The 16453-nt window shown below is 38.3% G+C and overlaps 1 protein-coding gene across 2 annotated transcripts in view; it reads right to left on the minus strand.

Moving 5' to 3' along the window:
* Window positions 1–9153: 9153 nt before the first annotated feature.
* Window positions 9154–16453, minus strand: part of LMNB1 (lamin B1) — a 107890-nt gene continuing 100590 nt past the window's right edge. For both annotated transcript variants that reach the window (XM_033928984.1, XM_033928985.1), the window contains exon 11: window positions 9154–9972. In XM_033928984.1, coding sequence (XP_033784875.1) covers window positions 9931–9972 — 42 coding nt within the window. In that variant the 3' untranslated portion in view covers window positions 9154–9930. The remainder of the gene's footprint in view (window positions 9973–16453) is intronic.

Genomic DNA, 16453 nt, shown 5'->3' on the forward strand with positions numbered 1-16453 from the left:
CTGGATCGGTAGCATGGAATATTGCTACTCCTTGGGTTTTGGTTAGGTACTAGTGACTTGCTACTCCTTGGGTTTTGGCCAGGTACTAGTGACTTGGATTTGCCACCATGAAAATGGGCTACTGGGCTTGATGGCCCATTGGTCTGACCCAGTAAGGCTATTCTTATAGGTACAGATACAGTAGTAGGACAAATCAGTTGGGATTAATTGCTCAGACATGAACAGTAGTAGTAAGATAAGATGATTCTTAAGGCACTTTTAGCAATATGGGCACAGACACAGTAGTAGGACAAATTCTGTTCACAGTATGAAATCTAGCATGAGTTTGGATTAATTGCAGCAACATAACATTGTTACAACAGTAGAAGAGTTTTGACAATTCTTTATAAATCATTGGGGGTAAATCCCAGGATAGCATAGACAAGATTTAGTCAAGTTGGTGTAGGGATATGAGTTATCTTTATGGGTAATAATTAAGTGAAGAGGTGTGTTTTAACTGCTTTCATGAAGTTTTATAATCCTGCCAGTGACCTGATAATTGGCAGGATTTCATTCCATAATCTGGGTAAGAAGTGGGAATAAGTGCATTTGCGGGCTTAATAGAAGTAATTGTGAGCAATTGAACATTCCCTTTTCCATATAGTCCCCATGCAAGATGACACATTTGTTGTATTGTTCAGCTAGCTTCTGCATTCCTGCAGATAAGTTTTTCAGCTGCTCCCGAAAATCAGATGAGCATTACTTCTTTTATTACATCATGCCTTGTCTTTTGCTTTCCGGGTCACAGTGATGCACCTATGTCTCATCACCAGTGACAGTACTCTCCAGAATACTCAGATCTTCTTCATGCCATCTCAGGAACTGTGTTGCAGCCTCCACCCATTGTTGCATGAACAGATCAATAAGCTGTTTGGGAACCCATAGTGCACAGACTTTCCTGTGTCTCAAGTCATCATGTATTATGCTAAATGCAGACCCATAGTTGATAACCAAACATGCAGCCAATTGAGACACAGTTATCTATCGGTTTTCTCAAATCAAGTCATCTGCCCTATCAATGTGCTTGTGTGCACGATGTTGTTGGGCAACCAGAATGACCTTCGTTTATTATACCTATCCTTTTTGCTTTAAACCTTTTCACCCACTCAAAGCTTTCATTGATTCGTGATGCTATGACCATGCTGAGTCAATATCTGAGTGAATTTCCACAGGTTTCACACCCTCTGCCCAAAGAACGGTACAATCTTGCAATGGAATGTCCATGTTTCTGACCTCATGGTTGCCACATGACTAAAGGCCAAGCGCTGCCCATGCATGGACAAACTATCCAATAGGCAATGGATGAGAACATATGTTGCATTTTGCTAGCACCGTTCCGGTTATCACATAATTTAACAATTGCTGTTAATTTTTGATTCACCCTCATATATAAGTAATTGTCACTTTGTACACACAGTTAACTGTATACTTAGCCATCACTGATAAGAAAGCTTGCTTTAAAAATGGTGCATGTTGTCATTCTAATCTCTCTCTCCATAAAGCATTTCAAATTGTTGATCCAATTAATGCACGTATGCACACACTCAAGTTTCTTCATGTCAAACTTGATAGAAATAAAGGACGTTAATAGACATGAACCAGACAATCCTAGCCACCACTCTAGGCACTCAGTCTAGTTGAAGGGCAGAACAAATGCTCAATAGTGTCTAATGATACAGTGCCTCAAAATATAATTAACAGTATCCATATAAGATAGGTGACATATGATCAAATAATAATTTGAGCAGCAGTATTTTGTACAATCTGAAGTGTTTTTAATATTGAAGCAGAAAGACCCAACTATCTCAATATGCAAAACAGTACAAAAACTCTGAATGTACGAGTATGTACTTAGGGCAACAAATCAAGCACAGTTTAAAAAAAAAGATCTTCCTAACAGTGTTAATCAGAGTTCATATTCAATTTAGTGGCGATAATGAATAGACCACTCTTCAACCTTAGTAGCTCAGGTACAGGAGTTTTACTAAGTTGCCTGAGGATAGCAAGCTGTATTCCAAGTTCAACATGTTCTTATTATGTGCTGTCATTTGACAGCTTTAAGGCAGACAGCAACAACATCAAGTATAGCTAATAACACTGGCCAACACTCATTTTGGTGCTTCAAGTGTTAGACCTGTTTCTGGGTAGATTTGACCTGCTGATTAAAAAAAAAAAAAAGGCACCAGTTTTTTCCTATCTAATTTTTGAGATACAGAACATGTGCCATATACCACTCTTCACTTTGCTCATCAATTAAAAAAATCAAGATATTTTAATGTAGTGTTTAAATTAATGTCTTTAAAGCATGAAGGAAAGAAACATATTAAAAATTAAGTGTACAACATGAAAATCTACTTATTTCATAGCAAAAGCACAAGTTTATGGTACAAACTTTCCAGTCATTTAACACACAAGAAGCTCCTTTTGTAAGACTTCCGAGAGTGGGATCTGCCAGGACAATCCCGCATAAGATTCCAACAATAGTCTGCCATCATGTGTGCATCCTATCTTCCATGGTATCGGGCTTCAATTGTTTTTATGTCTTGGTGAAATCTTTCACCTTGCTCTTTGCTTAAGTCACCAAGGTTCTTTGGAAAGCAATCTAAGTGACTGCAGATAATGGACAAGCCTGTTGAAATGAAAGAGCATATTCTCTACTAATTGTGTGTAGTTTTCTGCCTTCTTGTTGCCAAGGAAGTTTTTCACAAGAACAAATGAAGACCAGGCACATGGTTTGATTTCATTCATTGATGCTATGAAATGTGGGTCATTTATAAGTTGTCTGATATGTGGACCATCAAAAATTCCTGCCTTCAGTTTTTCCATGGTAAATCTAGGTAACATTACATTACATTACATTACATTACATTAGTGATTTCTATTCCGCTTGTGCCTTGCGGTTCTAAGCGGATTACATTAGAAGATGGCTGGTCATTTCCAGGCGATGACAATACAATTATTTGTATTACTTTACAAACTTTGCATACCTAACTTTACATAACTTTTCGTACATAACTTTACATAACTTTACGTGGAGTTACTTTGCGTTACTTTACATTATCCTTATCGTGCTTGCATAACTTGCATTAAGTTTACATAATTTATCTTACATAATTTATCTTACATAACTTTACAAGACTTTACGTAGAGTTACTTTATGTTATTTTATCTTATTATTCCAGTACATTGCATAACTTACATTACATAATATTACAAAGCATAACCTTATGTTATATTACAACGCATAACCTTATGTTACATTACATAGTATTACAAAGCATAATCTTATGTTACCAAAAAAATCGTCTGTTCCTAGGTTGTTATATCTGATTTTTCGGTATTTGGGGAAACAGTGTTTCTAGATATGAATTGGCTTATCGCCCGTTGCAACTAGATTAGATGTTGCCTATGGGGACGAAATTGCAGTTGGTTGTGAGTTGCAGGAGGTTATGAAGGGTGAGAAGATGAGGGTAGATTATAATATTGGGATGTGTTTTTTGAATAGTATAGTTTTTATATCTTTTCGAAACGCTTTGTAGTCCGTAGTTGTGGTCAGCAGCTTGGATATGATGGGGTCAATTTTCGCGGCCTGTGTAACATATGTGCTATGTATTCAATGCAAGAACTGCCTTTTCAAAACCTTTACAAATTGTTTCATCAGGCCTAGATAGATGTAGCAGTATGAGTCTGAGTCTATCTTATGCTACCAAAGGTTCATTGATTACATTTTGTCCTCTAACCACCATATATTCCCTCGGAGGCCAATCTTTTTTTTTTTTACGCAATGCTCATGTTTGGCTCTACTATCACAAAGGTATATCTACTATCCCATAACCATATCTAAGAAACTAGAGCAGATGTGGTCTATCCAATTGCAGTTTTCTGAATTAGCGCCTCAAGTAACCCCAGGAACAGGTCAAAAATCCAAGGCACCAATAATTTTTTTTTGTTGTTCGCCTATCATTAAAAATCCTCAAAAATATATGTGAACCACACAAAATCCTTATAAACTTGGCTACAATGCAAAACCAAGTGTCCAAACTGGAACTATTGGAGAATTATCATAGGGATCTCAAGCGCTCACAGCTAAAAGCTCGATTTGTTTTTCAAGCTAATAACCAAAGGTGAGCTATCATTGGTCCCATAAATTCTCCTATTTTAAATTATTCTCTTTTATTTTTTATCAAAAAATTTTTTATATATGAATATATTTTTTTTTAAGGTGTGATATACCTCCTATTTTGCTTCATACAAATTGCATTGCAAAACATTCTTCAATATACTGGTTTTAATTAATAAATAGTACTCTCTCACTCAAGTATGTAACTTAAAGAGTACTTAGCTTCATGACAACTTGTAGCCAAGTTTATAAGGATTTTGTGTGGTTCGCCTATCATTAACAGATCCTAAAGTTGAAAATAAAACATATCTTAGCATGTAAATTTATTATAAAAATATCTTTCTGCCTAAAACCTAGGTGAGTTACAAATCAATATACCTAATTTCATATCAAGACACAACACATAAAACAATTTCAACTCTTCCAAATAATTATTAATTACCCCTTTTCCTCAAAAAGTACTTGCACAAATAAATTGAATGAATAAACAACTGTATTTAAGCAGGCGACAAAAGTGGTCAACATGCTTGCATAAATGCAACCAACCACCATACGAATTGCTGTTTCTGATCTTACAAGTTTTCAAGTTTATTAAAAAAAATTATACCGCTTAATCAAATTTCTAGGCAGTGTACAATAATAAAAAAATATCTTAAAAGGAACAAAACAAGTTGGAAATAAAATGCTATACAGAACCGGGTTAGGTTAGTAGACACATACAAAAACATACCATATTTTCACGCATATAACGTGCGCGTTATACACAATTTTACAAACCATGCGCATTTTACAACTTCTTTTTTACATAGTTCCCCCCCCCGACGTCCGATTCACCCCGCAGGACCGCTCGCACCCCCACCCCGAAGGACCGCTCGCACCCCCACAGCCTCCCCCCCCCCATCATGGAGAAGCTCCTACCGGTGTCCTGCTGCTTCCTCTGCTGGTGGTCCCGGCCCTTCTGTGAGCCCTGTGTCTGCTGCTTCCTCTTCGGATGGTCCCGGCCCTTCTGTGAGCCCTGCGTCTACGCTGCTTCCTCTTCCAGCGGTCCCGCCCTTTCTCTGACATCAGAGAAAGGATGGGACCGCTGGAAGAGGAAGCAGCGCAGACGCAGGGCTCACAGAAGGGGCGGAACCGCCGGAAGAGGAAGCAGCAGACGCAGGGCTCACAGAAGGGCCGGGACCGCCGGCAGAGGAAGCAGCAGGACAACGGTAGGAGCTTCTCCATGATGGGGGGGTGGGGAGGCTATGGGGGTGCGAGTGGTCCTGCGGGGGGGGGGGGGGTGAATAGGACATCGGGGGAGGGGGCATCAGGCTTTCAGGGTGGGGACAGGACTTCAAGGGGGAGAGGAGAGTTGGGGCGGGCAAAAGGAGAGTCCGGGCGGCCAGAGGAGAGTTGGGGCAGGTGAAAGGAGAGTCGGGGTGGCCAGAGGAGAGTCGGGGCGGGCGAAAGGAGAGTAGGGCGGCGACGGGAGAGTCGGGGCGGTATGCGCGGTATATAAAAATTTCTTTACATAAATTACAGTTTCCCGCGCGCTATACCTATGTGCGCGTTTTACACGGGTGCGCGGTATATGAGTGAAAATACGGTATATACTAACTGCACACAATTAGGAAAGAAGGGTAGAACTACAATCTTTGAGAAAAAGTACACTTGGGTAGGTGAGGGTAGAAGCTGTAATTGTTTTAGTCCTTAAAAGGACAGTTTTTATCCAAAAGCATCTTCGAATAAGAATGTTTTTAGTTTTGCTTTAAATTGCTTTATCGTGGATTCGATCCGCAAATGATTAGGCAGCGAATTCCAAAGAGAGGGTGCAGTGACAGCGAAGTTGTTGGATCTCAACGTGTTAATTAGTTTTAATGATGGTACAACAAGGAGATGTGACGTTGAACGAAGAGATTTAGTGGGATAATAGGGAATTAGGAGTCTATCAATAAACTCTGGTTGATTATTTGAGTGAGTTGTAAAAGTTAATAGTAAAATTTTGTAGCTAATTCTATGTTCAGCGGGTAGTCAATGTGCATTGAATAGAAGAGGGTAAGCATGGTCATATTTCTTTGCAACCAAAACAATAAATACCAGTATTTATTGTTTTGGTTGTTAAGATACAACCAGTATTTATTGTTTTGGTTGTTAAGATACTACCAGTAATTGAGTAATGTATACTCCTTCAAAATCGCATATTTCTTTGCGCCATAAATGATCTTGATAGCAGTATTCTGCACTATCTGAAGGCGTCTTATTTCCTTTTTTGTAATGCTCTTATAAAGGGCATTACAATAATCTATACAAGAAATTACCAAAGAATGGATTAGTGTATTCAGAGATGCTGGGTCTAATAGTTTGGAAAGGGAACATATCATTCTAAGGCGGTGGAAGCATTTCTGGACCACCATACTAATATGATTGTGATAGGAGAATTTACAGTCAAGAGTGACTCCTAGTAGCTTTAAAGTGGGTATGACTAATTGGGAGGGATTCAAATTTCAAGGGGGCCTGAAGAGTTATTCTCTCTTTAAAGGGAAAAATCATTAGTTTTGATTTATTGCTGTTGCGGGACAACCTATATGAATCTAACCACAATTTGATTTTTTCTAGTTTGTGGTTGATGGAAGCAACATCCTCTATGTTACTAAGATCGATAGGGTGAATTAATTTCACATCATCAGCGTAAGCAAATGTGGTGAAGCCGATGGATTGACCCACAGTCAAAAGAGGGGATATAAAGATGTTAAAAAGTAATGGTGACAGGATAGAGCCTTGTGGAATTCCGTGTTTAAAGGAAGAAGGCTCAGATGCTGTATTGTTAAAAATAGCCTTGGATGATCTATCTGAAAAGTAAGAGGTGAACCAATCCATGACTTGACCTGTTATGCCAATTTTGTGAAGACGTGATAATAATAAGCTATGATCAATGGTATCGAAAGCAGAGGAAAGATCTAAGGAGAAGAGCAGAACTGACTGATGATGGTCAAGACGGTAGAGTATTTTTGTGGTTAAACCTAGCAAAGAGAGTTCAGTGGAATGGTGGTGATGAAAACCAGTAACAGCTCCAACAATCATAGAATTCCTTTGAGCGTCTGAACTGTTACTGCCACGGCCGGTGCTAAAAACGCTAACGTGGCTTTGTAAAGGAGGGGGTTACTCTCCTATTAGGTATGCAGTATATACACAGTATATATATCTTCAATGCTTGTTGCAAATACCATTGTGCCTGTCCATACAAAATCTGATGTATCACTAACAGTACCTCGTACTGTACCCTAAAACTTATTGGCAGCTAGTGTTAACTGCTTCAAGATCGGCATTATGCATGCAGAACGATCCAGACCTATCAATATCCTGGCTACTGCATTCTAAATTAATTGCAATGCCTTCATTCTGTATTTTGTAACACCCACTATAAGGCATTGCAATAATCCAGTTTACAGAGCACTAAATTCTGCAAAATCATACGAAAATACTTTTGACACCAATGGTTTTATTTTCCCCACCAAATGCAATTGAAAAGAAAAGACTGACTGTACTTGTGCACTCATGGTTATTGAACTCATAGCCATGGAGGAGTTTTCTTTTTATACATTGATTTTCAAGATCTTTAAGAGGCCAGTCTACAATTCCAAAGCTGTTTGAGTGTGCAGGAATTACCAACTGATTAATGGCTTCTTATTCCATCAAAGAGGTTTAACAGGAGATGACATCATGTGACAATACTGAAGCAATCTTGATACACTCAAAATGCAGTCTCCTGTCAATTAAACCTCTTTGGTTTTTTTTTCTTTATTATTTCTTTATTTTAATTTCTATAGAACCAAAAATGGTACAAGAAATACTGAAATACATATGGTTAGTCAATACTGACTAAAGAAGGTATACAAAGCAATATGCTAACTTATATAGTCCTCAAATTAAGGAGGTAGGCAAGACATAAACAGAAAAACCCCTGGGGAGAAGGGATATAGGTACAATTAAAACATAAAGCAAAAGATATCCTCCCCCACCCTGTCCTGGATATGTATAAAAATAAACAAAAATAAAATAAGACAAATATGTTGAAGTAACAAAAGATGTCAACGGGCCCCAAACCAAATTTTAAAAATTGCTATGCCCTAACATATCAGCATTCATCTTTTCATATTTGTAACCTAAACATAAACTGGCCCACCAAAAAGGAAAGTTGAGGCGGTCACAATTTTTCCAATTGCGGGGGTTTGCATAATTGCGGGGGTTTCCAATTGCGGGGGTTTTCATAATTAGGAAAAGCCTGCATTTGTAGCGATCCATGGGAGGCTTAATATGCAGCAATGTTCTACATATAATTGCTTCATATGTCAAAGGGATTGTTGCTTCCAGTATGAGTTTAATAATCTGTCCCCATATTGACTTCCAGAAGTTGAGTATCAAAGGACAATAGAACAGATGATCCAATGTCCCAAAGTCTAAATGACAATGCCAGCATCTATTAGATTTAGAACTGTATAACTTGTGTAACCTAACAGGGGTCCAAAAAGATCTATATAACAGAAAAAAACATGTTTGTCTCATAGATGCAGTGTGCTTTGTGTTTTTTAAAATTTTATTGTCGGTAGATCATTTTGACTTGGTCATTTTAAAAGTAGCTCACAAGCCCAAAAAGTGTGGGCACCCCTGATCTAGAGGCTAATGATATACTTCCTCTTGGAAAAGGAAGTCTTTTGCAGTGAGGCAGAGGCACAGACCAGGAGCACACACTCTCCTTGTGTCCCAATGCTGTGCTTCTGGCTGCTGTTCTTGTCCTAAGAGAATCTTGGGAGGAGGGGGAAGTGGGAATAAGAGAAGTACATTAACTTGCACAGGGCTTTATTTTAGTGTTAGACTCTAGGGCATAAGTCTTCACAAGTTCACACTGCAGGTATAATTTTTGTGATTGATCTCTAAAGACAGTACCTTGGTTTCAGATTATATAGATACCACCTATACACATGCAACTGCATGATGAAAACAAAACAAAAAGAGGATTAAATCATACTATTGAAACAACCTTTTAATTCTTTTAATTTCACATAAGAAAATTTAAGCAAGTTACACTATCTTTAAAACCTCTACAAATGTAACAATCCCTTCACCCCTCCCCATACCTAACCCTGCCACTTTATACTGGTTAAGAATCTCAGAAAACAATTCCAATAAAAACACACCCTTTGTTCCCACTCCGAATTCTCACATGAGGATTAAGCAGTTATTCTTCAATTACAAAGTTGTTCCTTAAGAAAAAAACAATCCCCCTCTCAAAAGCTGTAATCTTGATTGCTCAGTAGAAAAAAACCTTTTGAATAGAAAAAGTTCATAATGGTGAAAAATGTGTCCTCATGCCATAAGCAACTTGGTATAGCACAGTACAGTGTAACATCAGCAGCTGATGAATAAAACAAGCATGATCTTTAGAAAGGGTAAAAAAAAAAAAGAGACGACAATGACTAAAGCACCCCAGTTATTTTTTCACTTTTACAACTAGGGAAAAGATGAGACGACCGCAAAACATGATGACAATTTTGATAGGAAAAAGCGCATGCACAGAGGCTAATGCCAATTATTCACATCTTGAAGAATGATTTTCTTTTGTTTTGTACAAAACTTATTTTTTCAGTGCTCAAAAAAGCAAAAGTTAAAAAGACAGTGTATTATGGAGTCTTAGAAATTCACATGATTAGAAAAATATTCTGTGCTTCTGAGAAGACTCTTCTGTGGTGGAAACAAGGACTGAATTACAGGATGATGGGTCTCCACAGTTTGTATTACATAATCGCACAGCTTCGGTTGGCTGCTCTGGTATCTCCCTGCAGTGAGAGCATGGGGGGAAAACAAATTAGCAGATTTTTTTTGTTTTTAAAGGTCATCACCCCTAGAATTTCTTATGCAGTCAGAGTACATCAGACTAAATGAGTTTTCACTTTTAATGTACTACCTAAACAATCACTGGGAAACTAAAATAAAAAATAAAATAAAATAAAGACACAATATGACCCCACAATAAATATCGAGAACAAATAGACTAATAATCCTATTCATCCACAGCTCGCCAAATTTTAAGGTGTCTCCCTCTCACATAGAGCAATTTTCAGGAGCCACTACATTTGTAAAAGTCAAAAACTGTCTGGGCCTTACCTAGCTATAGGAGAAAGGAAAACAAACCAGATACCTGAAGTGTTTCACGTATAAGAAAACATGCTTAAGAATGATGGGATTAGTTATTATTCTAAGAGAGAATATTGTGGTTTTGGTGTTTTGTATATTGGAAGATTATCTCAATCTTCTTTCTGGTAGATGTGTCTAGTAGTCACTTCGGGTGAATCGGATTTGTTTTGGCAAAAAAAATATATATATAAATAAATAAATAAAAATCAAAACTGAACAATTTGTTGGCCCCCTTGCTAGAGACCTGTTCCCTGTAAGAAAACCCAAATCCTCCAGAAGCGAAGCCACACCCAGTGATAGTAATGGCATGGAGTCTGACCTCCAGTCTTCCCAGTCCTTTTCCAGCTGGTCTTATTGGCCCAGTGGCAGGCTCCCCTCCAATGTGGGGGCACTCTGAAAGGGAAAACTCCTTGTGCTAGAACTGGCTTTCCTTAGGAGATTAACAAAGTCCAGGATAAAATGCTGTACAGAAGGATCTGACAACCCCTGCAGAGACTCAGACAGGCCTCTCTTGGGCTTCACAGCTTCCACACACCCAGGCCCCCTGCGGTTCCCCAGGCCTAGAGATCTCAAGAGGACACCAAGCACATGGCTTCTGCCCCTCTTACGTGTCTCAAAGACGCTGATCTGCCAGCCATCCAGCGCAAAGCTATATAGGGGCATGATATAGGGGTAGAACAGTGAGAGGAGTCCATCCATATCGATTTTAATAAAAATTGAGGAGCTTTGAGGCAGATAGCTTTTAAAATAAAAATTTGGAAAATTGAAGATGGCCACCACAGCAGCAAATTCATACCAAAAATGGCTCAGGTGAGCTACCTGAACTTAAAAAAAACAAACAGGTTGTAAGCTAGCTTCAAGGGGAATGGAACCCAAGCTCCAAAAACTCTTAGTGAAGACTTGCTACACAGGTACACCAGAGGGTTGCCCTACTAGCAGATGACTGCTCTCAAGGAGTCTGCATTCTCTCCCAGGCAGAGTTGTCCCAAAGAATGGGGTCTTCTCAGCACCAAAGACTCAAAAAAGGATTAAAAAAAAACAAACAAAAAACCCAAATAATAAAATTAAGCAAAGCAGATCAGAAAGACACCTCCTCAATTCGTTTGGATAAGGAAAAACTAGAGGTGGAAGTACAGCCCACTGGGGAAGGAGGCAGAGATGAAAGATGTAGATGACATCCTTCTGTAATCAATTCACGACCCAAGGTGAATAACCTATTGTCAGGACTCCCGATACATTGCACCAGAACTCTATTTTTGGAATAAAAATTTTAATTTTTTTTTATTTTTTTTTAAAGAGGACGAGTTACATATTTAGTTGTCGGCACTCAACAATTTGCTGACTGCCATCGTGTTATGCTCAGAAATTGAATGCTCTAAGCATGTCTGGACTCTGGCACTAAATTTTCAGGTTTACAGAGCCCGCTAAACTAAAGCTGGTTAAGTGCAATATTCAGCACTTAAACCAGCTACCACAAAGACAGGACTGATTTTTATATGGTCCTATTTATGAAGTTACCTTGGCCAATTAAGTGCTGAATAGTGGCACTTAACCAGGCAACAACTGACTCCTCCCCCAAAATACAGTTTTGAGTTAGGGCTAATCAAACTATTTAAGTGCCACTGAAAATGAGTGGTTAGCCCCAAATAAGTGATTTAACCAGCCAGGAGCCATTTCTGGCTAGTTAAATCACTTTGAATACCAACCCCAACATTTTCATTCATTATTTGGTTTTAATGGGAAAAGGTTAATTTGTTATTATAAATATCTAAATTTGGCATATTATCTCTGAAAACAGCACACAAAATTAAAATCAAAACACATGGATTTGGATTTTAGATCTAATTTCTTGATTTTATCTTGAGCTTGGATTTGCAAAGTGCAGGAGGCAATTCCCTGCCCAAAGATTACTATAAGGGCTAGATTTAATAACTTGCATTAACACTGACATGCATTTCTGAAATTTAACACAGGACCTAATACATCATTGGGGCCTGTCTACTAGTAGCATGCATCACATTAATGTGCACTAAAGCCAGTTAGTTAGAGGAGCTCTAGGTTTGTAACTTAGGCAAAGAGAGGAGTAAATGGCACAGACCGAGCTTAGAACCTTAACCACCTTACTGAGCAGACTAGATGGGCCATGCTGGTCTTTACCATGCAACCATATACAACCCAACCATCATTACAGTGAGTTGGGCAGACATTGTTGAAATACTAGATGCTGATTCCTGAAGCAGTAAGCCAAACAGAGCACTGCATTTGTCTAAAATTATAAGACCCAGAACAGCCTGGCTGTCTGAGATAGCCTGGCTGTCTGAGATAAATGCAAAGTATCTTATAATCATTTGGTATTGTTTGTTTCAAGAACAGAATTATATGGCAATATCAGAGACTGAGTTTTTTGTATTATGATTTTCAACAACCGTTTTCCACCAGTTTTTACACTCACCCAATGATACTTTTGTTATGGCTGGCAGGGATCCCCAAGCCCTGCCAGCTGGAAAAAGTCCTCTGGTAGCCATAACAGCTCATTCTCCTACTTGATGTAGCTGGCAGCTGAAGCTAGCGGCATGGCCCATGCACTCCTGCTACCCCCTCCCCCGCTACCCTCAAAATGCAATTAAACTCTGGAATTCATCATCAAAGAATGTGGCAAAAACAATTAGCTTAGCAGTGTTTAAAAAAGGTTTGGATAATTTCCTAAAGGAAAAGTCCACAAGCCATTATTAAGATGGACTTGGGAAAATCCACTGTTTATTTCTAGGATAAGTTCCATAAAATCTATTTTACTCTTTTGGGATCTTGCTAGATACTTGTGACCTGGATTGGCCTCTGTTGGAAGCAGGATACAGGACTTGATGAATCTCAGTCTCTCCCAAGTATTGTAAGTCTTATGTTCTTATGATATATGTCAACACTATTTAATAGTGTCAAAAGAGAATTTCAATTTATATAGCATTTTTTCCCAAACTGAACCTCACACTCCAAAAACATGTATACTGCCACCTCTGGAAACCATCATACTAGGTACCAGAATTGATCAGTTCTGTTTAATTTTTTTGATACATGAAAGAAGGGTCAGTATATAATATCAAAATTCAGTTGGGTCCAGAAGGCACAGGGTGATAAGCTAGCTTGTCTGATGTGAAAAAGTAAAAAAAAGTCATAGGTGGGCAGGTCTAAGCTAACTCCTCTCCCAATTTATAGCTCCCATTACTAAAAGAGCTCTCATCCTATCTCTACTTGAAGAAGACTGAGGACTGTGATACATTTGAGTAATCATCTTAATTCCCATGTTTTTATTTGGAGTCGAGGTGCCACAGTTTACAAGAAAAGGAAGTAAAATACAATGTAGATCCTACTACAGTAAAGAAATAATATTCCTGAAGGAAAGCTTTATCTGATGATAACAAATCTTTCACTGATCCCCCCACCCCATCAAACAGGAGAAACACACAGAGCCTATGAACCTACTGTTGTCACATTTCTATCAGCTCCTCTGAACAAAATAGATCAGGCTTGTTTGCATGTATAAATTATGCAAGAAATGGTCTCATCTCAAACTGCTTTTTCCATTACAGTATTCTAAGTTGTCCTTTTTTAACCAATTTTAATCATATCAGTGCTCTCTCACTATACTGTCATGCACTAGGAGAAACTGATCATGAAATGGACCTAATTCCTGAACATTTAACTCAAAGTAATGCTGGGCTCCTAGAAAGAAATGGCAGATGAAGTTCAATGTGGAGAAATGCAAGGTAATGCATTTAGGCAATAAAAATAAGGAATACGAGTATACAATGTCAGGTGCAACTCTGGGGAAGAGTGAACAAGAAAAGGACCTGGGTGTACTGATAGATAGGACCCTGAAGCCGTCGGCACAATGCGCGGCAGCGGCAAAGAAGGCAAATAGAATGTTGGGCATGATAAAGAAAGGAATCTCGAGTAGATCGGAGAAAGTTATAATGCCGCTTTATAGGGCAATGGTCAGACCACACTTGGAATACTGCGTCCAACATTGGTCTCCCTACCTAAAGAAGGATATAAAACTGCTGGAGAGGGTGCAGAGACGAGCAACAAAACTGGTGAAGGGTATGGAGAGACTGGAATATGAGGATAGACTTATAACACTAGGATTGTTCTCCCTTGAGAAAAGGAGACTGCGTGGGGATATGATCGAGACCTTCAAAATACTGAAAGGAATAGACAAAATAGAGCAGAGAAGATTATTTACACTGTCCAAATTGACACGGACTAGAGGACATATAATGAAGCTAAGGGGGGACAGGTTCAGGACTAATGTCAGGAAGTTCTGCTTCACTCAGAGAGTGGTTGACACCTGGAATGCCCTCCCAGAGGAGATTATTGCGGAATCGACCGTCCTAGGCTTCAAGAGCAAACTAGATGCATATCTCCTTAAGAGAGGCATATAAAGATATGGTGGACTATAAATTACTTTATATTCTTATCTTTACATACTTATATATTAAGTATTTTTTGGTGATGTGCTCAGACCTGTAACCCAATAAATAGTGTAGTCACTGCATTGAGTTTAACATGGGGACCATCATTGCAATCACCTGTCCCCGGCCCTCCCTAGTAAATTTAAACTTATTCAGATACTATGGTAGTACTTATCTGAATGGAGTGGTATTTGCTGTTAAACTGGAGCTGGTTAAATCTCAATGGTGACTGTGTTCAAATCAAATGAAGTGATACTTAAAATCCAATGGTGGTTATATAAATGATCTTCATTTCTCGTCCCCCCGACTCGAGTTTCGTTTTCTTCGTCGGGGAGGGACACTGAAAATCTATATCTAAATCAAAATCAAAATCATATACAAAACATAGTCATTGTTTTAGTTTACTTAACAGTTATTTTATAAGATCCAAGCTTATTATTACCTCAATACTAATAATATTCTTAATTAACTTGTTTAAATACCTGTTGCTGGCTAACTGAGACCAGACACGTTCAAAATCTCCTGGCCATCTGTGAAGCTCTACTGAAACTTGGCGCTTTTAAAGGAAGCTAAGCTGGGAAACAGGGGGTGGTTCCTATTAGACCCCGGAAGATCATTTATATAACCACCATTGGATTTTAAGTATCACTTCATTTGATTTGAACACAGTCACCATTGAGATTTAACCAGCTCCAGTTTAACAGCAAATACCACTCCATTCAGATAAGTACTACCATAGTATCTGAATAAGTTTAAATTTACTAGGGAGGGCCGGGGACAGGTGATTGCAATGATGGTCCCCATGTTAAACTCAATGCAGTGACTACACTATTTATTGGGTTACAGGTCTGAGCACATCACCAAAAAATACTTAATATATAAGTATGTAAAGATAAGAATATAAAGTCACAATATCTGTGAAACACAGTAGCATACTAATTTGAGTTATTCACAGAGTATCATCGCATATTTCCCAATTATTGTTAAGCTTAAGAGTTAGATACTACAGGGAAATTATGGCGGCTCTGAGCAGGACTTCAAAATCAGGTTTATCTGAAGAAAGGATTTCCTCACTCTTGGGTAGCGCCCGATTATTTGAAGAAGGGACAATAGATAACAGCATAACATGGGAAGACATTAAATATATTCACAAGTCACTAATCAGGTCGCAATTACACTCAGCGGCATTAGTGGAATATTGCCATTTTATGAGAGTACCCAGAGGTTTAAGACTCTATAAGGAACCGAGATTCCAAGAAAATCCAGAATACATCAGAAACTGGAATGAAACCCTAACTCGGTGCTCAATTGATCTCATGTTATTAACTATTGATGCATTAGTGCCAGTAATTGAACAGCAACAAAAGGAATTAGGTACAAAATTGGAACTAATTAAACAACAACTCACAGATGAAGAATTTATAATAAGTTATCAAGAACATTTAAACCAATTAGACAAATATCAAAAAGAGCAACGTCAATTGAAAATAAAAAAATTCCGACGTGATGAAGCAGATTTTACCAAGGGTTATGTATACCCTTGGATGAATCGTAATATCAAAACTAGAAGACAGAGAACAACGTATAATAAAAACAAAAAAATTACATTTAACTTATCGACAAGTAATTCATCATCGTCAGAAGAAAACATTGTAAT

This window comes from Geotrypetes seraphini, chromosome 1, assembly GCF_902459505.1.
Source record: "Geotrypetes seraphini chromosome 1, aGeoSer1.1, whole genome shotgun sequence".
Taxonomy (NCBI): domain Eukaryota; kingdom Metazoa; phylum Chordata; class Amphibia; order Gymnophiona; family Dermophiidae; genus Geotrypetes; species Geotrypetes seraphini.